General features: G+C 42.9%; 1 protein-coding gene across 3 annotated transcripts in view; it reads left to right on the top strand.

Annotated features, from left to right (window-relative positions):
* The window catches only part of dscaml1 (Down syndrome cell adhesion molecule like 1), a 146,019-nt gene that overhangs the window by 109,526 nt on the left and 14,225 nt on the right, over positions 1–22,268 (top strand). For all 3 annotated transcript variants that reach the window (XM_061780902.1, XM_061780900.1, XM_061780903.1), the window contains 8 exons: positions 704–850; positions 1,638–1,793; positions 4,341–4,480; positions 9,224–9,377; positions 12,156–12,273; positions 12,376–12,539; positions 20,001–20,099; positions 21,115–21,303. In XM_061780902.1, coding sequence (XP_061636886.1) covers positions 704–850; positions 1,638–1,793; positions 4,341–4,480; positions 9,224–9,377; positions 12,156–12,273; positions 12,376–12,539; positions 20,001–20,099; positions 21,115–21,303 — 1,167 coding nt within the window. The remainder of the gene's footprint in view (positions 1–703; positions 851–1,637; positions 1,794–4,340; positions 4,481–9,223; positions 9,378–12,155; positions 12,274–12,375; positions 12,540–20,000; positions 20,100–21,114; positions 21,304–22,268) is intronic.

Genomic DNA, 22,268 nt, shown 5'->3' with positions numbered 1-22,268 from the left:
CAGAAATGAATCAAGCATCTAAAAAGTCATCCACATTCCTCTGTTAGTAAAGTATGTAAATAACTATAAATTGACATGTTTAGAAATAATAATAATAATGTGATTTACTAGTTTTTTTGTAATATCTTGAATTTTTGTAAATTCATGGCTCACAATAATTAGGTTTAAGCATTAAAAATATTATTTTGGTTACAGAAAAAAAAACATTTTAGCAATTACCAATAATGTAAATTGAGAGTATCTGTGGGATAAACCTTACATTGGGTGATGCTGTAATAAATGTGTCCCGCATTGTATATAATATCATTGATTTTGTGAATGTTTTCTATGTATTTTACGGTTTTTTAATAATTTACAGCTGATATATTATTTTAAGTAAGCAATAAGTCACTCAGGTAAAACTACAAGGAAAATATTTCTAATATTTTATGCATGCACACACACACACACACACACTACTCAAAAATCACCTCTTTGTTGTATTTAAAAAGAAAATCTATCTACCACATGACAGCATAGAATAAATTCTCACACTTTTGAAATAACTGTCTATTTTCTTTCAATAAAGAGAGAACCTTGAGAGTAAATGTTTTTGGCATTTGAATTACGTCATGAATAAACAAGCTGCTCCTAATTGTTAAGTTGAAATTGAACTTAAGAAGCCTGAGTTGTTCAACCTGTCCTTTTCCAACTGTGCTCCCAGTTCCCAGCCAGCCTCCTCAGAATGTGCGTGCCATTTCTGTCACATCGGATGAGGCTGTCATCTCTTGGGCCGAACCCCCCAGGATGACTCTACATGGCGTTTTGAAGGGCTACCGTGTCGTCTTTTGGGCTGTCTTCCCTGACGGAGGTGAGTTGCTTTAACCTGTGTTTCCCAACCTTCTTGCAATAGGTAAAGGTTTATGCGCCCCAAACCGGAAATACTTTACAAAACCAGACAACAGAGATGAACGAAGCAACTTTACTCATCATTAAATATAAGTATGTATCCTGCTCATCTAAAAATAGATAATTTTATTTTTATTTTTCATTTTCCTTATTTGATTATTTTGTTTTGCCTTATTATTCAGTGTGACTCAGCTGAGTGGTAGGGTGGCGCCCTTGCGCCCCCTATTGACCAGTCACCACAGGCTGAGGCAAACATTTTACATCAAAATTATTTCATGGCACACCACCAAACAAAAATATCACAAGTGTATTTACTGCAATAATAAAAATCTTGTCTCACTTTACTAACATATTTACTCGCTCAGTGTGTAAGCTGTGACTGACTCTGTTGTATGAATGGCAATAGATGAACACACAGGTTAATTGTACCTTCTACCATCAAGAGGAAGAGCATTTACAGTCATTTCATATCAGACAGTCAGGGGGAAATCTTCTTATACAGTCATGGCTAAAAACACTGGCGCCCTTAGCCGTGACTGTAAGTGTTCTGCCTATCACTATATGCCACTGACATAGATTAACAAAGTTATTATTCGTACAAAATAAATACAAATGTTCAGACCAATAAAGTGAAATTGGATCATTTCCTGCAGCTCTGTTCTCTCACGACACAGTACAGTGGTTGCAAATCGGTTGAGTATGTGCCCAGTGTCCTCTCTGAACATCAGCCTGTCATCTGTGCTCTTCAGAGTGGGGTGAAATGCAGAATATCACCACAAGCAAGGAGCAGGTGGAGCTCAGGGGCCTGGAGAAGTTCACCAACTACAGCATCCAGGTGCTGGCCTACACACAGGCTGGCGATGGCGTGCGCAGCAATGTCCTGTACATCCAAACCCGCGAAGACTGTGAGTCCACTCTTGATGTATTTTATCTTCACACGTACATGGATAAAGCAATTTTATCTAAGGGTTTAAGACGATTCATCTGCAGTGTGGGAGGCGCATTTGTGCGGGGGGTAAAGGTTCTTTGTAAGGCTGAGGTAGCTGATTAAAACCTCTTTGTGCTCTGATGTGCCATTACCAGTGCTAATGAGAATTAAGAGGCCAAAAAGTGTGTGCATGTGTGTGGCTATGTGTGTGTGTGTGTGTGTGGCTGTGTGTGTGCGTGAGAGAGATGAGCCCAAGGCTGTGGATCTGTCCATTGGAGGGAAGTTGTGTGTGTGTGTGTGTGTGCGTGCTTGCGTGCGTGCGTGCGTGCGTGTGTGTGTGTTACTTGCATGTGCAAGTAAGTGTGTGTTAGCGTCGAAAATGCACTATTGTTTGTTAGCACTTTTCGCCTAGCACCCCGTACAAGAGAGAGATTAATTCTTTGTGGTTTAGGGAGAATTAATTTTGTGCTTACACCAGTGGGTTGTGGATTACATCCGGATCCGCCTCTCCGCTCTTTCCCTGAGGCCCCAACAAGGGAGGAGGGAGGCGGGGGTATAAGCGATTTTTAAGAAGTGTCATTTCAGAAAAAAAAAGGCCTTTATTCTGTTTACCTGTTTCCCTTTTCTTTGTGTTAGCCTGACTGCAGTAGCTCGGGCCCGTGTGAGTGTTTGTTTATCACATCAAGGCTGAGCGGCTCTTTTTCCCCCTTGATGCGGGCCGACACTGTGTCCGGGGGCAACCTCTTCACATACGTTCAACATTATCTTTCTGATCCCTTTGCCCTCGGTGCTGTGTGCGGCATAAGCAAAAGTGTTTACAGTGGAGTTGTGCAAACAGAGCAATCGTCAGCCCGCCTCCCTCTGCCGCATAAGCAGAGATGACAGTGATTCACGACCGCCTTCTGCGAGAGTCCCTTTGAATGTGCCTACATGTGTTTACTTGGCCGTGCTTGTTGCGGTGCTTTGGGTACATTATGGTCCTCTTTGAGCCTTCGCATCCATTTTAAGTGACTGAGTATCTCAATAAGTGCACCTGCACCATCTAGTCAACAGAATACAATATAAAATGTGGGGTTTACAAAGATATTAAATCTCATTTGTAACTGCTAATACAAAATTATTGTTTAAAAGTTGCGCAATTCACAGATCTACACCACTTGAAACCATCAATAAAAACAGTGGTGCCTTGAGCTACGAATGACCCAATCTTGCGCAAAGGAAATGTTCCTACTAACTTTAAGTTTAGCTCATGGAAAATGGGAGCGAAAATTATTTGTGTTCAGTATAGTCAATCTTTTCAATGAATAACACACCAAGTGTTCACAATTTTTTTTTTTGACACAGCACTTGTATTGATTTCACTCAATGGCGCAAGTGTACCTAATGTTGTGGGTTGATGAATGCTGTGTTAAACAGTTTTTTCCACGTTTTTGCTTCAATTCAATGGACATTGTGCTGCTTGTTCTCGTGTTTGTGCTTTGAGCACTTGCGGACAGACAGAGACACACAAGAAGAAGAGTTTCGCAACACCGGTACTATTAGTTAGTCTGTCTATGGCATTTTACATTGTTTGTAAGCATTAAGATAAACAGCCTTGATTAAGCCAAATCTATGCAACTGGGGGTGGCCACGAGCAGCTTGAAGCCACTCTTTTTTGAAGAATTGTCAAACTGCAGCTTGTTGTGAAATGAGTTCAGTTTGCAGTCACCATACAACGCTTGTATCTCAAATTTTTGCAAGTCAAAGCAAAAAAATCGGCTGAATGACAGTTTGTATCTCTGGGTCACTAGTATCTCAACGCTCCACTGTAATGCGCTTTATGAACTTTGTCTAAAGACCATTTCCTCAATAGTGGCCTCTGGTCTAATAGAAAAGCCTGTCCCCATTAATCACCAGGTAAATTCTCCACTTGGGAAAAATAAACATCAAATATATTATTGTTTTAATTAAATACCATTATTTAACAGTTCTATAAAAATGAGTAGAGTTTGCATGTTCCCCCTGTGCCTGTGTGGGGTTTCTCCGGGTACTCCGGTTTCCTCCCACATCCCAAAAAAACATCCACGGTAGTTTAATTGAAGACTCTAAATTGCCTGTGAGCGTGAATGGTTGTTTGTTTATATGTGCCCTGCAGTTGGCTGGCGACCAACTCAGGGTGTACACCGCCTCTCCCCCAAAGATAGCTGGGATAGGCTCCAGCACGCCCGCGACCCCAGTGAGGAGAAGCGGCTCAGAAAATGGATGGATGTATTCGTACAAATTAAGGCCTCCCCAATTAATTGTCAGGCACTCTCTGCAGATGAGTGAATAGATTATCTTTGACTCTACATGAGAAATGATTCAACATCTTTGATGTTAAAGGGATCGATCTGCACAGGAGTCTAATTACTGTGGTTTAATCAAACACAAAACTCCACAAAACATTAAGGTGGTTCTTTGTTTTTGTGTTTTTGTAAGCATACATATATCAATCAGTTGGTTTACACTGTCCTCAGTACGTTCTCTGGCTCTCTCAATGATCCAGACCCTGGGCCCCCAGCTGGCATCAAAGCTGTGCCCTCCTCCGCCAGCAGTGTTGTGGTATCCTGGTTACCTCCTCATAAACCAAATGGAATCATCCGCAAGTACACCATCTACTGCTCGAGCCCTGGATCAGGCCAACCGGTGAGTTAAAAGGGGTGCATGCAGGACTTAATGGGAAGAGAATGAAAGGGTGAAGAGACCGTTTTAGAAAATGACATGTTTGGAGGAAATGTTTTTTTTTTTTCATTCATCTTGGGTTGTATGTAATTCATATAATGCAAAGATAAAGGTGAATGGATTCAATTATAATGTGCATGGATTGTGTATGCGATCGTGCACTTTTTGCTGCAGTCTCAGCACGAGGTGTGTGTGTGAAATGAGCGCTGCTCGTACCGCAGTGCGCGCGTGTGCAAGCTCACCCTCCCGCCTTATTTGCATATCTGCGTCTCATCACGTTGCCAGGACAACCTCATCTGTACATCAAGCAGGGCAGAAAAGCACACGCACATGCAACTCAAATTCACACGCCGACTCTATCTATCTATCTATCTAGCCATCTATCTATCTATCTATCTATCTATCTATCTATCTATCTATCTCGCCATCTATCTAGCCGTCCATCTGAAACTCCCATGCAGAGTTCAGGATGATTACTATGTAAATGAGTGCGACTGGAGAAACAGAAGGAAGGAGGGATGGGATGGGATGGTGGGAGGGTAGGGGGAAGTGTATGAAGGGGGGTTTGTATACACACCGCGCGGGGAGTACTTTTGTTCTTCTTTTCATTATCTCGCTCTATTGTTCCCTAGCTCGCCGCTATCCCCACGCCTAAGGAATATTTTAATATCCGTTTCAGCAACATGCGCTCACTCACGACCCCCCACTCTGTTTTTGACTGGTACAGTTTCCAGCCTGATATGCATCCATTCATGTCTCCCGCTGTACCTCCCTCTCTCCCTCCACCTGCGAGTATCGAGACAAATGCACAGAGAGGAGAGTCACTGAAGTAAATGTACATCAGTGAGAGGTTGTAAAGTACAAAGTGTGTGTGAGGAGGGGGGGATCATTGTGCTGTCGGATGGATACGAGCACAGGCCGGAAAACGAAGGTTGGAAGGAAGAGAAGGGAAGGGATGGTACAATCAGGGGTGAAGGATAAGCAGAGAGGAATGGTTGATGAACACAGGCTGAGGGATAGAAGCATGCCTGTGTGGGTTCCTCCGCTCATACATGTGAACAACATCATGAATGAACTATCCTGAAGGAATTAAAAAAGACAACAGACTCAATTTTACTGACCAACCTAAAAACAACTGGACCGCCGAAAATGGAAATTAGTGCCAAACTGTTGGGTGTGGTGACATTTAAATGGTTGCGGAAAATGTTTCCGATGTGCTTGTTTGCACGAGCAGTTATTTGGATGAAAAGTAATGCGCTGTACAAAACACTATTCATTAATAGTGAATATTATATCCATGAATATCCATACTCATGACTGTTCTGATTCCCTAAACGTGTGTGTGTGTGTGTGTGTGTGTGTGTATATATATATATATATATATATATAGCTTCCAGGAATTGTGTACAGATCCTTGCAACATGGGGCCGTGCATTATCATGCTGCAACATGAGGTGTAGATGAATGGCACAACAATGGGCCTCAGGATCTCGTCACGGTATCCCTGTGCATTCAAAATGCCATCAATAAAATTCACCTGTGTTTGTTGCCCATAACATAGGCCTACCCATACCATAACCCCACCGCTACCACGGGCCACTCGATCCACAGCATTGACATCAGCAAACCGCTCACCTGCACGACGCCACACACGCTGTCTGCCATCTGCCCTGAACAGTGAAAACCGGGATTCATCCATGAAGAGAACACCTCTCCAACGTGCCAGAAGCCATCCAATGTGAACGGTTTCTGACAGTTTGTGCAGAAATTCTTTGGTTATGCAAACCGATTGTTGCAGGAGCTGTCCGGGTGGCTGGTCTCAGACGATCTTGGAGGTGAACATGCTGGATGTGGAGGTCCTGGGCTGGCGTGGTTACACGTGGTCTGCGGATGTGAGGCCAAATTGTCTGAAACGTCTTTGGAGACGGCTTATGGTAGAGAAATGAACATTCTATTCACAGGCAACAGCTCTGGTGGACATTCTTGCAGTCAGCATGCCAATTGCACGCTCCCAATTGCAGAACATCTGTGGCATTGTGCTGTGTGATAAAACTGCACATTTCAGAGTGGCCTTTTATTGTGGCCAGCCTAAGGCAAACCTGTGCTATAATCATGCTGTCTAATCAGCATCTTGATATGCCACACCTGTGAGATGGGATGGATTATCTCGACAAAGGAGAAATGCTCACAAACACAGATTTAGACAGATATTTGAGGGAAATGGCCTTTTGTGTATGTAGAAAAAGTTTTAGATCTTGGAGTCCAGGTCACAAAAAATGGGAGCAAAAACAAAAGTGTTGCTTTTATATTTTCGTTCAGTGTCTATATATATATATATATATATATATATTATGTCCGTTTGCATTTAATGGCAAATACCCCACTGTGTTTGGCTCTTAAATCCTGTACGTAAAACTGTCTCTAATGTCAGTGCCTCACCAGGTTGACTGACTGGTCGCCAGTCAATCACAGGTCACAAATAGACAAACGGCCTTTCATATTCACATTCACACACCTGAAAAATTCTCCAATGAACCTAAGATGCATGTTTTTGGTTTGTAGGCGGAGTACTAGGAGAAAAAAATCACGCATGAAAGCTCTCAACTGTGATTATTTTATTTATTATTAAAAAATCTATTCTTTGTTGTAGTAGTAAAACTGCACGTCACATTGTTGGACTGGACTAAAATACAACAAAAGCTCTCAGTATGATTCAATACAGTTCTACACCACTGCAACCTAAAAACATACAATACATAGAACTAATGATGGAGTTCTTAGAATGTGCATATGGTCCTTATTTCAAGGCATTTAAGTGTATTTGAGCAAGATGAAGGTGTAGGTAGAAAACAATGATTAAATTATAAAATAGAAAGGTAGGGAGGGAGAGAAAAATACATTTTATCACAGTATTTCATGTTGGCATGGTAACAAAATCAGTGAGTAAAATCTGGTGGAGTTCCAAACATTGGGTCATACTGTAATTTTACTAGAGGCAGAAGTAATGTGAAGGACTCATTGAACATCAGTTTAATGTGAACCAAGCCCTCAAGTCCCCCCTCAAATCAAAAGCTTGGAGGGTCGCTGAAGGTAGGCTGAGGCTTTCTTTTTTGGGGGGGTGGGGGGCATAACCTGACAAAACCGAAGTGTGTGTGTGGAGGGATGAGGCTGGAGGGAAGGAGAGGAGGAGGAGAAAAAAATGTCCTCCCAAGGCAGGGTGGAAACAGAGGAAAACAATGGGGAGAAAGATAAACGAGTCAGTCAGATATCAAGAACAGTCATACGCTAATGAGGCCAATCTACAATAGCCACAATACACATGCAGAATAACATAAATCTGCATTTGCACCCACATAGCGACTGAGAGAAAAAGCACACACATGCAGTGGCATATATGACCTGGAGGTGGATGTGTAATTGCAGTGTGTTTAACCCAGCCATGTGTCTGCTGTCTAGTCACATCACTGTTTTCTCCAAACACACACACATACTGTATACACACACACACGCAAGCATACACACAGTGACTGGCAGTCACTTGTCAGATCCTCACCACTTATTATTTACTCTTCAGGTAACCTACAAAATAAACTGCAGTGGTGCCTTGAGATACAAGTGATACAAGCGAAGCGAGTTATTGGAGAGATGAGCTGTTGTTCAACCGATTATTTGCTTTGACTTGTGAGCAAAAATTCGAGAAAATATTCGCCTTCACCTAGCTTTATGCTAACAAACAATGCAAAACGCCATAGATGGGCTAACAAATTGCATCGATAGTTGCGGTGTTATAGTCCTTTAAGCAAAAGATATTTGGACACAAATGGTGCAGCAACACATGCAGACAGACACTATAATGATTCTCTATCCTCTGCGAAAAATGATAACTATTGCAGTTTACTGAGTCACTTAGAGAAGTGTGTGTGTATACACACACATATATATTCGTTCATTTTCAGTACCGCTTATCCTCACTAGGGTCGTGGGCGGGATTTGAGCCCGGGTCCTCAGAACTGTGAGGTGGATGTGCTAACCATGTGCTAACCAATCGTCCACCATGCCGCATATATATATATATATATATATATATATATATATATATATATATATATATATATATATATATATATATATATATATATATATATATATATATATATATATATATATATATATATATATATATATATATATATATATATATATATATATATATATATATATATATATTTTTTTTTTTTTTTTTTTTTTTTTTTTTTTTTTTTTTGTATATATATAGATCCTTGCAGATCCTCTCCAGTTCTGTCAGGTTGGCTGGTGAACGTTGGTGGATCATCAAAACTGAGTGTGTAACACAAATATTAAATACTTAAATTAGCCTGACTATGTAAAATTATATTGAAAGTCAGTGACCCACCAGATCCAGTGAATGTCACTACGCGTAAAATAAATAAATAAATAAGTAAAATAAAAAGCAGCTACTGTATGTGGCAGTTGACACCCACTTAATGTTCATTACCACTACCTACAGGACTGGAGTGGAGCAGCATGAAGGTCTGTGTTACCTGACAGCGGTCTTTGCTGTATTGGTGCAATTCCAATTATGTCTTTGTAGACGGAATCTTGATGCAACTCTTTAGATTGTCCTGTTTTTGTGTTCACTTGCGTAATGTCTTACCTGTCTTCCTGTGTCCTCTCCCCTCTACTCAGATGCCCAGCGAATATGAAGCTAACCCAGAGCTCGTCTTCTACCGCATCAGCCATCTCAACCACAGGCAGCAGTACTTGATCTGGGCTGCAGCCGTCACCACTGCAGGACGCGGAAACTTCAGCGACAAGGTCACAGCTGAGCCCGCCGCCAAGGGTGAGGTCCCACTGTGTGATATCGGGTTTAGACGTTAGATAAACTGACTAGCCCACTGGGCGAGTACAGTAGAGCTACTCTTGACTTATCAATCAACATATGACACACAATATCATTCCGAGTTCCTACGCAAGTATGGAAAAGTATGGTATTTGATTTAATAAATTTCCAAGTCTGGATAAGTATGGTAAATGGAAACTATTGTATGAGAAGATATTCATATTTCCAAGATTGTTACAACAGCTCTATTTTCTAAAAGAAATAATTATGAATATCCCTCAAAAATATATACAGATCCATCAATGTTTGTCTGAGAGCACACAGTATTATAGCATGGTCTTGGTGAATACTCAACTCTCATTGGCTCAGAAAATTCCATCAGCTGATAATATGTGTTCATTAGTTAGTTCACTGGTAATGTACACCCTTTGAACGTCTCAAGTAGTTCCTGTCAAAACATCATTACATTGTTTCAGATTAATGCATAGCAAACATAGCAACCTGACACAGTCAGAGTTTTTGACAAGTAAACGTGAAGTACTCTGAGAACAGAAATGAGCTAATTAAAAGCAGTAATTAGTAATTTAATCATCATTTACATTATTTGGTGATTACAACACGACTGAGATGCTGCTGAGGAATTGAGGGGAAAATGAAGAGACAGAAGTGGCACCAAGACTCAACTCCTGACGATTTAAATCAACTCGCAGATGAGAAGGATGAAATAAACGCCAAGAAAACAGCAAAAAGGCGATTAAAACACCAAGGCACTTCCTGGCACAAAAACAGACATACGGAAGTTACCGGTAATTGTCGCCAGTGTGACATGAGCACCGCTGACATGCACACCACTCGTAAACATGTACTCTTTTATTCAGTATGAAATTATTCCAATTCTTGAATTTATGGATAAAAAATCATGTGTGTGACACATTAAGGTTGGTATTCTATTTCAAATTCAAAAAACCATTATTTGTCCCAGGGGGCGAATTCAAGGCACACAGCGTAGCTTGGAATAAAACAATTAAGCTCCCAAAAACGGGGGTAGACAAATAGGTTATTTATTGTTGGAGGCTTACCATTAAGCATTACCTCAGTGGGCTGAGTCACATTTCCTGCAATCTTTTTCTCCACAGCACTTCCCATCACTGTCTGTTTGTTACTGCCTGTTTTCATACAGCATAGCAAGATGCGCTATTGATTTTAGAGTTCAGAGGGCACCAGATAAACTGCTCTGCACCGAGGGAGGTGTTTGAGGGGTTGCATAATGCTAAGAGAAAATGCCATGACAGGAGAAGACTTGACTAATACACCAGACAATGAAGAGGTCAATTAAATCAATAGGTGCTGGATTAAAAGATGGGCAAAATAATGGAGTTGGAATTAATAAGGACTGACTGTTATGTCACTTTTTTTTTTTGACATGTGTATGTGTGTGCGTGTGTGTGTGTGTGTGTGTGTGTGTGTGTGATCGGCAGCTGTAAACGGCAGTGTCCTCAGACTTGCCGACTCGATACTTCATTCAACCTGAACATAAGTGCACTAGAGTGCTGGCCTTAAGAAGCCTAGCCAGAGAAAATAAGTGGGAGGGTGACAAGGGCTCGGATTGGATGGATTTTTTTTCCCCATTATATCCTCTCTGCTCATTCTCTGTCACGTCCTGTATTATTCACATTCTGTACTTTGCTGGGCAATGTCATTACGTTACGGTTTAGCGCAAGGTATGAGCCATCATATATAGTCTGGGGAGACATATTTCTATCTATTTATTCACCACACAGTCCCCAAGACACATCTTTGCGTTCAACTGGGAACAGTTTAGGGAAGGACCTTTTTACTGTTCAACATGATGGAGCCCCAGGGCAGCAAGCACGGCCTGAAAAGGGTTCTTGGATTAGTTTCGTGTGGAAGAATTAGACAGCCATCTTAACCTCAAACACTTACTGTAAGGGATGAACTTGTGACATAACATTTTCAGTGTTGATAATTGGTTAATTCATTATCATAAATTATTACAAATAATTTAAACTAAGAATTTGCATAAATACTTTACTTTTTTGCCCTCATCTACAAATGATGCAGCACATCTAGCTGATGTAAAAACTCATTTTTCTCAGCCCTGTTTTATATATATATATATGTATATATGGCGGCACGTCAACTGGTTAGCACGTCTGCCTCACAGTTCTGAGGACTGGGGTTCAAATCCCAGCCACGCCTGTGTGGAGTTTGCTTGTTCTCCCAGTGCCTGCATGGGTTTTCTCCGGGTACTCCGGTTTCCTTCCACTTCCCAAAAACATGCACGGTAGGTTGATTGAAGACTCTAACTTGCCCGTAGGTGTGAATGGTTGTTTGTTGAAATGTGCCCTGCGATTGGCTGGCACCTCTCGCCCGAAGATAGCTGGCCCGCGACCCAACTGAGGATAAGCGGTAATGAAAATGGATGGATATATAGCCGGCTGAATCTTGTTTCATACTTGCAAACCTAATTTTTGTTGTTAAAATTCATCTGATACTAAATGGCGTTTTTGATTTGCTGCTTCACCTGCTATTTAGCAAATGCTATTCACATGCCATTAAAATTTCAAATTGCACCAAAGGTAATGGCCAAGGGTTTGCCGTCATGAAAACTAGTTGCAGAACCCTACACACTGCATGACGGTTCAGTCTGGTTTGGCCGTGTCGCTCAGTGTGCGGTAGGCCTTAGCGACTTTAATGTTAAGTGTGTTGTCCTTCCACACGTCAACTAATCCTATCTTCTTGCCCATATTCCATCAGCCCCTGCTAAGATCCTGTCATTTGGGGGTACAGTGACGACTCCGTGGATGAAAGAGGTACGGCTGCCCTGCAGCTCTGTTGGAGAACCAACACCAACCATTAAATGGACCAAAGACAGGTGAGAAACGACAATTAATTGAGTCATCGGTGGTGAAATTAGAACGGTGGTGTAAAATTAACAGTGGTTTAAAATGAGATGTATTATGTTTCTCTTTGGTAGTGACAACACAGCTATCCCAGTGTCTCTGGATGGACAGCGTCTCATCATGGCCAATGGCACCCTTGTGCTACGCACTGTCAAAGCTGAAGATTCTGGCTACTACACCTGCACCGCCACCAACACGCTGGGCTTTGACACCATCATTGTCAATCTTTTAGTGCAAGGTAGCAAACTGGCAGTTTCTGCTGTTTATTCTATTTTTTATTTTTTACTTTTTTTATGCCCGCTTTTTGCACGTGTAGCCCTCACTGGGCAGTACTCACAAAACCGTTGAACCCTCAGTTCACTGGGGGGGAAAACCCAAACCGATTGTCGTAGGAACGAGCCCTCAAAACGCTTCAGTAGGCACAGCGACTGGATCCCGTAGCGTCGAAGCGGCAGCCCGGTGGCGTTGAGCAGGCAGGACCCGTGGCGTTCAGCAGACAGGACCCGTGGCTTTGAAATAGTCAATCCGTTCGTGTCCAAAAAACAGTCCAAGCATCCATTCGTGTCCAAAACACAGGTGCAGACCCCCGCCAAAAAAACTCTCTCTCTCTGGTCCCGCATCTCCCGCTCTTCCTCCCCACGACTCACCTCCTTCCCCCCATCCCATTGGACCACCACCCCTTCAATCAATCATTAAAACAAAAAAAAACCTGAAATGTTCACAGACCCCTCGGGACGCAGGACACCCAGTATCCATCCACACAAAGAACCAAACAAACTTTTAACTAGTTTTCACAACAGCAATTCAAACAAATACAGTTCAACACATTTTAGTCAGTACACTACACTCTCCCCCCACAAAATTTTTTTTTGTCATGCCCTCATGACATGTATAACAACATAAACTTTTATGAACAGGATAAACACTCCCCTCTCAAACCAATCCACTTATAAAAAATGCTCTTGTACCTCAAAGGTGATGGAGATAAGCCATATGTCTTATCATCAACCTTAGCTAGAGAGACAGTATGAGTACTAACTGCCACAGAGCTTGGACTCCCTAACAAGTCATAGGTTAGTCGGGTAGGAACCCTTTTCAGTCTTTGAGGCCGTCGTGCCTCGTCTGAACTCTCTGTAACACTGTCTTGTCTCGCAGTCGTTACATCGAATGTCTGTGCTTCAGTCTCCCTTCCAGTATCAACAGTACTTTCAAAAGTCTCATCTTGCACTATGGATCCATCGTCATCTGTTGCCGCAGATGCCTCAACTGTAACCTCATCAATCTCTTGGTTAATTGGAGGGACAACTTGATCCAAATCCATGCTGACAGGTTCTGATTGAACAGTTTCCTGAGCTTCCGGTTGTCTTGACTCACATATGGAGTGATAATCATACCACACACCCATTTCATCCTCTTCTGAGTCAGATGCAGACTCAATCTTTTCACCATGATCAAGCGCTGGTACACCAGAAAGATTACAGTTTTCAGCCCTCTTTGCTTTGAGTCTTTTGCTGGCTCTCCGTTTGCGTTGAAGTGTATCTTCGTTCTTTTCCACATTCAATTTCACTTCCTGTCCAATGGGCAGAATGTGATTTCGGTGCAATACTTTGTTAGAGCCTTGTCCGTTCTCTGGCTTCAACTTGAACACAGGCAAACCAGGGAGTTGACTCTCCACAACGTATGGTGTAGCTTTCCAACGATCAGCTAGCTTGTGTTTTCCTTGCAGTCCAAGATTTCTGATTAACACCCTGTCACCAGAGACTAATGGACAGAAACGAACTCTCTGATCGTAGCGTTGTTTGTTCCCTTCATTTTTTTTTCTAGCCATGCTCTCGGCGAGCTGGTAGGCAGTCTGTAATTCTCGTTTCATGTTTTTGACGTATTTCAGATAGGACTTGGGGGATGTACCATCACTTGAGACTCCAAATGCCACATCTACTGGCAGTCTAGCCTCTCGACCGAACATGAGAAGATATGGCGAGTGGCCTGTTGACTCATTTAGCGTGCAGTTGTATGCATGCACCAGCTGACTGATGTATTTACTCCATTTACTTTTGTCCTGCGCATCAAGAGTACCGAGCATGTTGAGAAGAGTTCTATTGAAACGCTCAGGTTGCGGGTCACCCTGCGGGTGGTAGGGTGTGGTTCTAGACTTCTTTATACCAAGCATACTCAACAGTTCATGAATGAGGCGGCTCTCGAAATCTCTGCCTTGATCCGAGTGTACTCGCTTCGGTAGACCATAGTGGACAAAATATTGTTCCCACAGGACCTTAGCAACTGTTGACGCCTTTTGATCCTTAGTCGCAAAAGCTTGAGCATAACGTGTGTAGTGATCTGTAATTACAAGAACATTACAAATGTTTCTGGAGTCAGGCTCAATTGTCAAGAAATCCATACAGACAAGATCCATCGGCCCCTCACTGGTAAGATGTGACAACCCAGCAGCTCTCTTGGGCAGCGTTTTTCTCTGAATACACCTTGGACAATTTTTACAATACGTCTCAACCTGTGTTTTCATACGAGGCCAGTAAAATCTCTCTCGCACCAACCCATAGGTTTTGTCAAACCCAAGATGACCTGACTGGTCATGCAAAGACTGAAGAACAGTTTCTCGGAACTTCTGTGGGAGTAAGAGTTGTTGTCGAACTGGTTTGTTGGGAGGCTTACTGATTCGGTACAGTACAGAGTCCTTGACCTTTAACTTTTCCCACTCTTTTAACAACAATGACACATCCGGATGTTTTCGTTTGTTAGCCCGGTCCGCAAAGTTCTGCACAACAGCACACCACACTTCTCCGATGCATGGGTCTTCCTGCTGAGAATGTGAGATGTCAGCTAAAGACATTTGGGGCAGTGGCTGAGTGCTTACAGATAACACACTACAATAAGCTCTAGGTACAGCATGCTTGGATGAGCCCAGGAGATCCACAGCTCTGCAACGGTGAGGATAAGGTGTTCTAATTGACGACATGTGACAGACAGCTTGGACGCTGGTAGGAGACATGGACACTTCCTCTTCACCAGACACATCGCTGTCAGCATGAGGACGCCGTGACAAGGCATCTGCATCAATGTTTTGTTTTCCAGAGCGATATTTCAGGCTGAAATCATACATTGATAGCTCCGCTAACCATCTATGTCCTGTTGCGTCCAACTTAGCAGTGGTTAAGACATATGTTAACGGGTTATTGTCTGTGTGAACCTCAAACTTGACTCCATAGAGATAATCATGCAGCTTGGTAGTGACAGCCCATTTTAAAGCCAGAAATTCAAGTTTATGCGTGGGATAATTTTTTTCTGACGGAGAGAGGCTCCTACTTACAAATGCAACCGGACGCAAACCTTCTCCTTGGTCCTGATAGAGGACACCTCCTAAACCTTCTCTACTTGCATCAACATGCAGAACATAAGCCAGATTTGGGTTTGCGATTGCTAGGACAGGTGATTCTGTAAGACTGACCTTTAATTTCTCAAAAGCTTTCTCACAGTCTTCATTCCACCTTGCCCCAAACGGCTCTGAGGGGTGGTACCACTCTGTTTTTGAGTTCTCTTTCTCTTTGTTGTTCTTTTCCATTTTAGTCTTTCCTCCTGGCCTTCCAGTCACAATGCAGCCCTGCAGTAGCTGATTGAGCGGATGACAGACTCTGGAAAAGTCTTTCACAAACCGTCGGTAGTATCCGCAAAACCCAAGAAATGAACGGAGAGCAGTGATGTTCTCTGGGCGTGGCCACGACTTCACAGCTTCGATCTTTGAAGGATCCGTAGCAATGCCATTGCTAGAAACGACATGCCCAAGATAGGTTACAGAGGGACAGCAGAACTGACATTTATCCAAAGATAATTTAAGTCCCTCTTCCTTTAATCTGTCAAGCACTTTAAGAAGGCGCTGCTCATGTTCCTCCATTGTTCTCCCGAAAACAATGACATCATCAAGGTACACTAACACTTCCAGCAGATTCATATCACCAACCGTCCTTTCCATGATACGCTGAAACGTGGCTGGTGCTCCGCAGATGCCTTGTGGCATTCTCTCAAATTGATAAAATCCTGCCGGACAGGTAAATGCCGTTTTTTCTTTGTCAGCATCACATAAAGGGATCTGATAGTAGCCACTTCGGAGATCAAGCACGCTGAACCATTTGCTACCACTCAGACATGTCAGGGCATCCTCCACACGTGGGACTGTATACTGGTCAGGAATTGTTCTCCTGTTTAATGTCCTGTAATCCACGCACATACGTATGGTCCCATTTTTCTTTCGGACCACAACGATAGGTGACGCATAGGGGCTTCTAGACTCTGAAATTATTCCAGCTTCTTTCAAATCATTTAAATGTTTTCTCACATCCTCCAAATCCTTTGGAGGTAAGCGTCTAGAGCGTTCTCTGAATGGTTTGTCCTCCGTCACTCGAATGCTGTGTTGTGTGCTCTTTGCACAACCAACGTCAAACTCACTACAGGAGAAAACCTCTTTCCTTTCCATCATTCTTTGACACAGCCTCTCCTTCCACTCAGGAGGCACAGGAGAATCTGCGAAGTTGAAAGACGAGGGGGATAGTTGAGATGTGGACGGCTTAGAGGACTTCTTTTCAGGGACTGCATTTATTACATCCACCCTGTGCAAATGAGCAATTTGCATACCACGTTTCAATGTCACAGAATGATTTGATACATTTCTCAAAGTTACTGTGATACGACGACAATGAACAGCACTTGCTTTATCAACAACGGGCATCACTAACAGTTCTTCAGGGAAGTAACCCTCCTCTGGGCGTTCTACAAGAACAGCCTGACCAGAAAACCCCCCCACAAATTTTGGCACGCCAACCACTTTTGCAACGCCCCCAGGAGACAGCACTAAGGGCTTCTCTCGAGTGAACCAGACTGTTCCTCTTTTTAGGTCAGCTGTGTCATCTGGGGTGCTCCGAAACTTCTCATAAGCCTCTTTTATTGAAGGGTGAACAGACATGTTATGTAAGAAATTATCTCCGTTTTGTGTCTTGCAGGAATGAAATAGGCTCCGAACTATGGAAGTGTTTGTGCCAACCACAATAGAAATCTCACCTTTCATGACTGGGTCTGGACACACAAGCACAAGTGTTTCTATGGTCTTAGCTACACCCACTACATCTCCAGCAAACTCAAGTTTCAAACACATATAACCATCATATGGATATCGGTCTACACTGAGGCCCCAAATCTCCAAGCACTCAATAGGGGTCAAGGGCAGGTGTTTCAGATACTTGTCATAAAAGGAGCGGTACAGCAGGGTAACTTGGGACCCACTATCAAGCAAAGCTTTGGCGTAAATGCCCTCAACTTGTACAGGAACAACAGAACTAGGTCCAATTAAACCCTCTGGCAAATCAGCCTTGCTTTCTTTTAGCGTATCACACTTTGTGGAACGTGTTCTCTCCAGAGCATCAGGCCGTTCCTTTACTGAGCTCCTGGGAAGTTTCCCATCAGCTGTTTTGCTTTCAGGAGACGCTTATTTACTTTTCGGAGATTCTCTGGGTTTTCACACTCCCGCTGAAAATGACCATCTTCACCACATTTGTAGCAAAAAACATCTGCACCATATTGAAATCTGGGAGTTCTCTCTTTCCCACTTGCATATTTTACAGCAGCTTTTTGAGTGTGGTTCTGGATTGCATGCTGTGGTGGACTTTCTGATGTAGCGACAGAGACAGATAGCAGACGTGCAATATCACTTTTAAGCCCCTGAATTTCCTTCTTCAGACTCTCTATGGCATGATCGGTCTCCACTCCAACAGCTACTGATGGTGCAGACTCTGGTTGTTTTGACACCACTGACGCCGTAGCACAACCTGCACACTTAACCGCAGATGAAGAAACAACATTCTTCACTCTTTCTCTTTCAAGAACCATCCCCTCTTCTTCTCTTACCTCACGAAGGAGCTCTGTGAAGCTTGGAGCGGGCTTTAGCTTGTAAGTCATCCTTATACGAAGTGCAGCAAAATCATGAGTGAGTGCACCTCTAGCAATTTGCTCGATGCGTGTCCTGTTCATGTCAGTGACGTCGATCCCACCTTTCCGATGAACAGCGTGCAGCAGTTTGTCTAACCTGAGTAAGTATCCTGACAACTTCTCAGTTTCTTGCTGGAGTGTGTTACGGAACTTTACCATGAGATCAGCTGCACTATCTGTGGTCCCAAAAGCTGTTTCTAGGGCCTTAAGATACTCATTGGCAGTGGCACTGGGGTTAGTGGCTCTTAAACCCCGGACAATATCTGCTGCAGGCCCTTTGAGACTTTCAGCGATTCTCTGTTTCTTGACAACATCAGAACATTGCCACTCATCTAGCAGGTGGGTGGTCTGTTCCGCCCAAGAGTCATACTCCTCTTCTCCAGGTAGCGTTGGCTTTATGCCCGAGAAGAAGCGAAGTTTTCGATAGCATTGTCCGTCCATAGGCGGGGCTTGACATTTTTCCACAAGCAAAGAGATGGCATTGACAAGCTCTGTGTTCAAGTCAGGAACAGTGGGTGGGGCAGGCGTGGTCTTAAGCAAACCTGTCACATCATCTAAAGTCTTTCCTTCACTGGCTAAGAATGATACTAGCTTGGATTGGAAACCTCTTTTGTCACTAGTCACATGGAAAGTCTGAAAATCAGGGACACTTACTACCCACAAGTCTGACGGGTCCCCAGCAACCAACTGTTCAGGTAAGTCAGTTTTAGTCATGTCATCTGTGGTCTCAACTAATACGGACTGATTGTTGTTTGTGCGTGTTAGACACCGTCCTCTGATTTTAGTGCGACCAAAAATTTTAACTTCATCAAGTACCTTATAAATGTTCTCATCAGTAACATCAAGAGAAACCCCGCTAAGCACAATAGATTTCTTAACATCAATACCTTTGTCGTCACACCATTTGATTATTTGTTCGGACTCCATGTTTTGTTTTGAGTTTTTTTTTTTTTTCAAAACCAGTCACACAAAACACACTCAGTATTGTGATTACAGTACTATTACAACCCCGGTCAACATTGACCGAATTTCTTCCTTTTTTTTTTTTTTTCCTCTTTGCTCACCAATACACTAGTGAACAATAACGATCCCGGACGAGCCCCCACATGTAGCCCTCACTGGGCAGTACTCACAAAACCGTTGAACCCTCAGTTCACTGGGGGGGAAAACCCAAACCGATTGTCGTAGGAACGAGCCCTCAAAACGCTTCAGTAGGCACAGCGACTGGATCCCGTAGCGTCGAAGCGGCAGCCCGGTGGCGTTGAGCAGGCAGGACCCGTGGCGTTCAGCAGACAGGACCCGTGGCTTTGAAATAGTCAATCCGTTCGCGTTCAAAACAGTCCAAGAAAAACGTTCGTGTCCAAAAAACAGTCCAAGCATCCGTTCGTGTCCAAAACACAGGTGCAGACCCCCGCCACCAAAAAAAACTCTCTCTCTCTGGTCCCGCATCTCCCGCTCTTCCTCCCCACGACTCACCTCCTTTCCCCCATCCCATTGGACCACCACCCCTTCAATCAATCATTAAAACAAAAAAAAACCTGAAATGTTCACAGACCCCTCGGGACGCAGGACACCCAGTATCCATCCACACAAAGAACCAAACAAACTTTTAACTAGTTTTCACAACAGCAATTCAAACAAATACAGTTCAACACATTTTAGTCAGTACACTACACACGGATATTCATGGTGTGTGTCTGATGTTCAGTTCCTCCAGACCAGCCTCGTCTCACAGTGTCCACCACCTCCACTTCCTCCATCACTCTGGCATGGATACCAGGCGATAACGGCGGAAGCTCTATCAGGGGTATGAATCTATGGTCTTTATCTAATATGAAATTTGATCTATGTCAATGTGTTTCCTTTTTTCAGTCTGAGGGTTTTATAGTGGTAGTCTCGAGAAAGCATTTTCCTTGTTGTTTTTTTACACTGACGTCATTATGAAGTAGTTGTATTTTACTTTGGTACTTTGCTCAAAAGTAATTGCATTTGAGTAAAATCTATTCAGATAAAGGTCTTAGCTCAAACGTACTTAGCGCTAATATGTCATTAGATGAGAACTGGAAGTCAATTAATAATTAACTACTTTGTGTACTCGCGAGCAATTTGTTTGCCCCTCTTAGGTAGCTACATAACCAAAATACTGGAAATCCAGCTCCAGGTTTGATGCCAGGACATTTTATAACACTGCAATAATACGGATAATGTTACATGAATACTTCTCTGGCAGTACTAGTCATAATTGAGAAATATTGTCTTTGTAAAGGCATCTCATATGTTGGATCTCATTAGTTTCTGCAGGCGTAACTACGTGAGTGAGTGTCTGCTGAGTGCATTACTGAGTGCTTGATATAAATGCAGTATCTCAAGAAATGCTCCCAATGCGTGAATACTAAAGAACCTGGTGAACAAAGATGAAGGAAACAAGTACAAACCACTCTAGTCAGACATTAACGTCATTACTAACAGACGGACGACTCATTCAAAGTGTCACCAAACAGGAGAAAGTGTGCTCTTCGATACAGCTGAGTTAATGTTACATGTAAAAATATATATATATATTATGGTAATCAGCACAGATGATCAGTAAGCAGCATCCCACTCTTGTTTCTAAAAGTTACCTGTCGAAAGACTAGGCTGCCCTTCAAACTGAGTTTTGTTGGGGGTCACTGGGACAGATTAATACTGTCATCTAGTGGAATGGAGAGGTATCTGTTTATCACATGCCAAAGGATGTTCAGAGTTAGCATGTAAGTGATGAATTTTTATGAACATAATATCTTATAAATGGCCAATACTTTTTTTGTGCGCACTGTATGTAGGTTTTGTGCTGCAGTACTCCGTGGACAACACAGAGGAGTGGAAAGATGTGTTCATCAGCTCCACCGAGCGCTCCTTCAAACTGGACAACTTGCGCTGCGGCACCTGGTATAAAGTCAAGCTGGCGGCGAAGAACAGCGTCGGAGCGGGACGCATTAGCGAGATCATCGAAGCCAAGACCCACGGCCGAGGTGAGACGTCCCTCAAAGAACAGAGAGACATAAATATACTGTAGTGTATGCTAACCAGTCATTCATTCTAATTACAACAATACAGAAGCTGTATCAAAAATCATCTCCGTGATGATCAGCTTTTTTTTTTTTTTTGCTTGTATTGACTCTCATACGATTGAAGCTGTACCTGCTGTTATTTACACATTGTCCAAATGCTCATCTAAAACCAGAAAAATGCCATCTGTGTGATACATTCATTCATTCACGCATCCATTTTCCGTACCGCTTCTCCTCACAAGGGTCGCGGGCGTGCTGGAGCCTATGCCAGCTCTCTTCAGGCGAAAGGCGGGGTACACCCTGAACTGGTCGCCAGCCAATCGCAGGGCACATAGAAACAAACAACTATTCGCACCTACGGGCAATTTAAAGTCCTCAATCAACCTGTATGCATGTTTTGGGGATGTGGGAGGAAACCGGAGTACCCGGAGAAAACCCACGCAGGCACGGGGGGAGAACATGCAAACTCCACACAGACGAGGCCGGATTTGAACACGGGTCCTCAGAACTGTGAGGCAGATGTGCTAACCAGTTGTTCACCGTCCCGCTCTATGTGATACAGTACATCAAATAGATTCTCTCTCTAGAACTGAGGTCTAATCATACAGTAAGTGGCCAAACATTTGCACACAAGCCAGTCCAATGAGAATTCTCTTAAAATGTGTTTCCTTCATTGTATATCTATTTATTTTTCATTGGATATACATGATTTTTGCATGTCCCACACATTGCGCTCCTCACTATAATGTGGGTAGTAGGTGGTGAAATGATAGTAAATCATCATTTACGTGATATTGTTGTCCACATGTTATTTGAGAAAATGAGTCACTTTGATCATGAATATTCTATTTTCCTAATTATATTGAACAAATTGCTCTCCACCCTGTCATTATGGTGTACTGGACCTGCCCCTTTAAGAAACCCTG

Source organism: Phyllopteryx taeniolatus, chromosome 8 (assembly GCF_024500385.1).
Source record: "Phyllopteryx taeniolatus isolate TA_2022b chromosome 8, UOR_Ptae_1.2, whole genome shotgun sequence".
NCBI lineage: Eukaryota > Metazoa > Chordata > Actinopteri > Syngnathiformes > Syngnathidae > Phyllopteryx > Phyllopteryx taeniolatus.
This window is presented reverse-complemented; position numbering and strand designations above follow the sequence as displayed.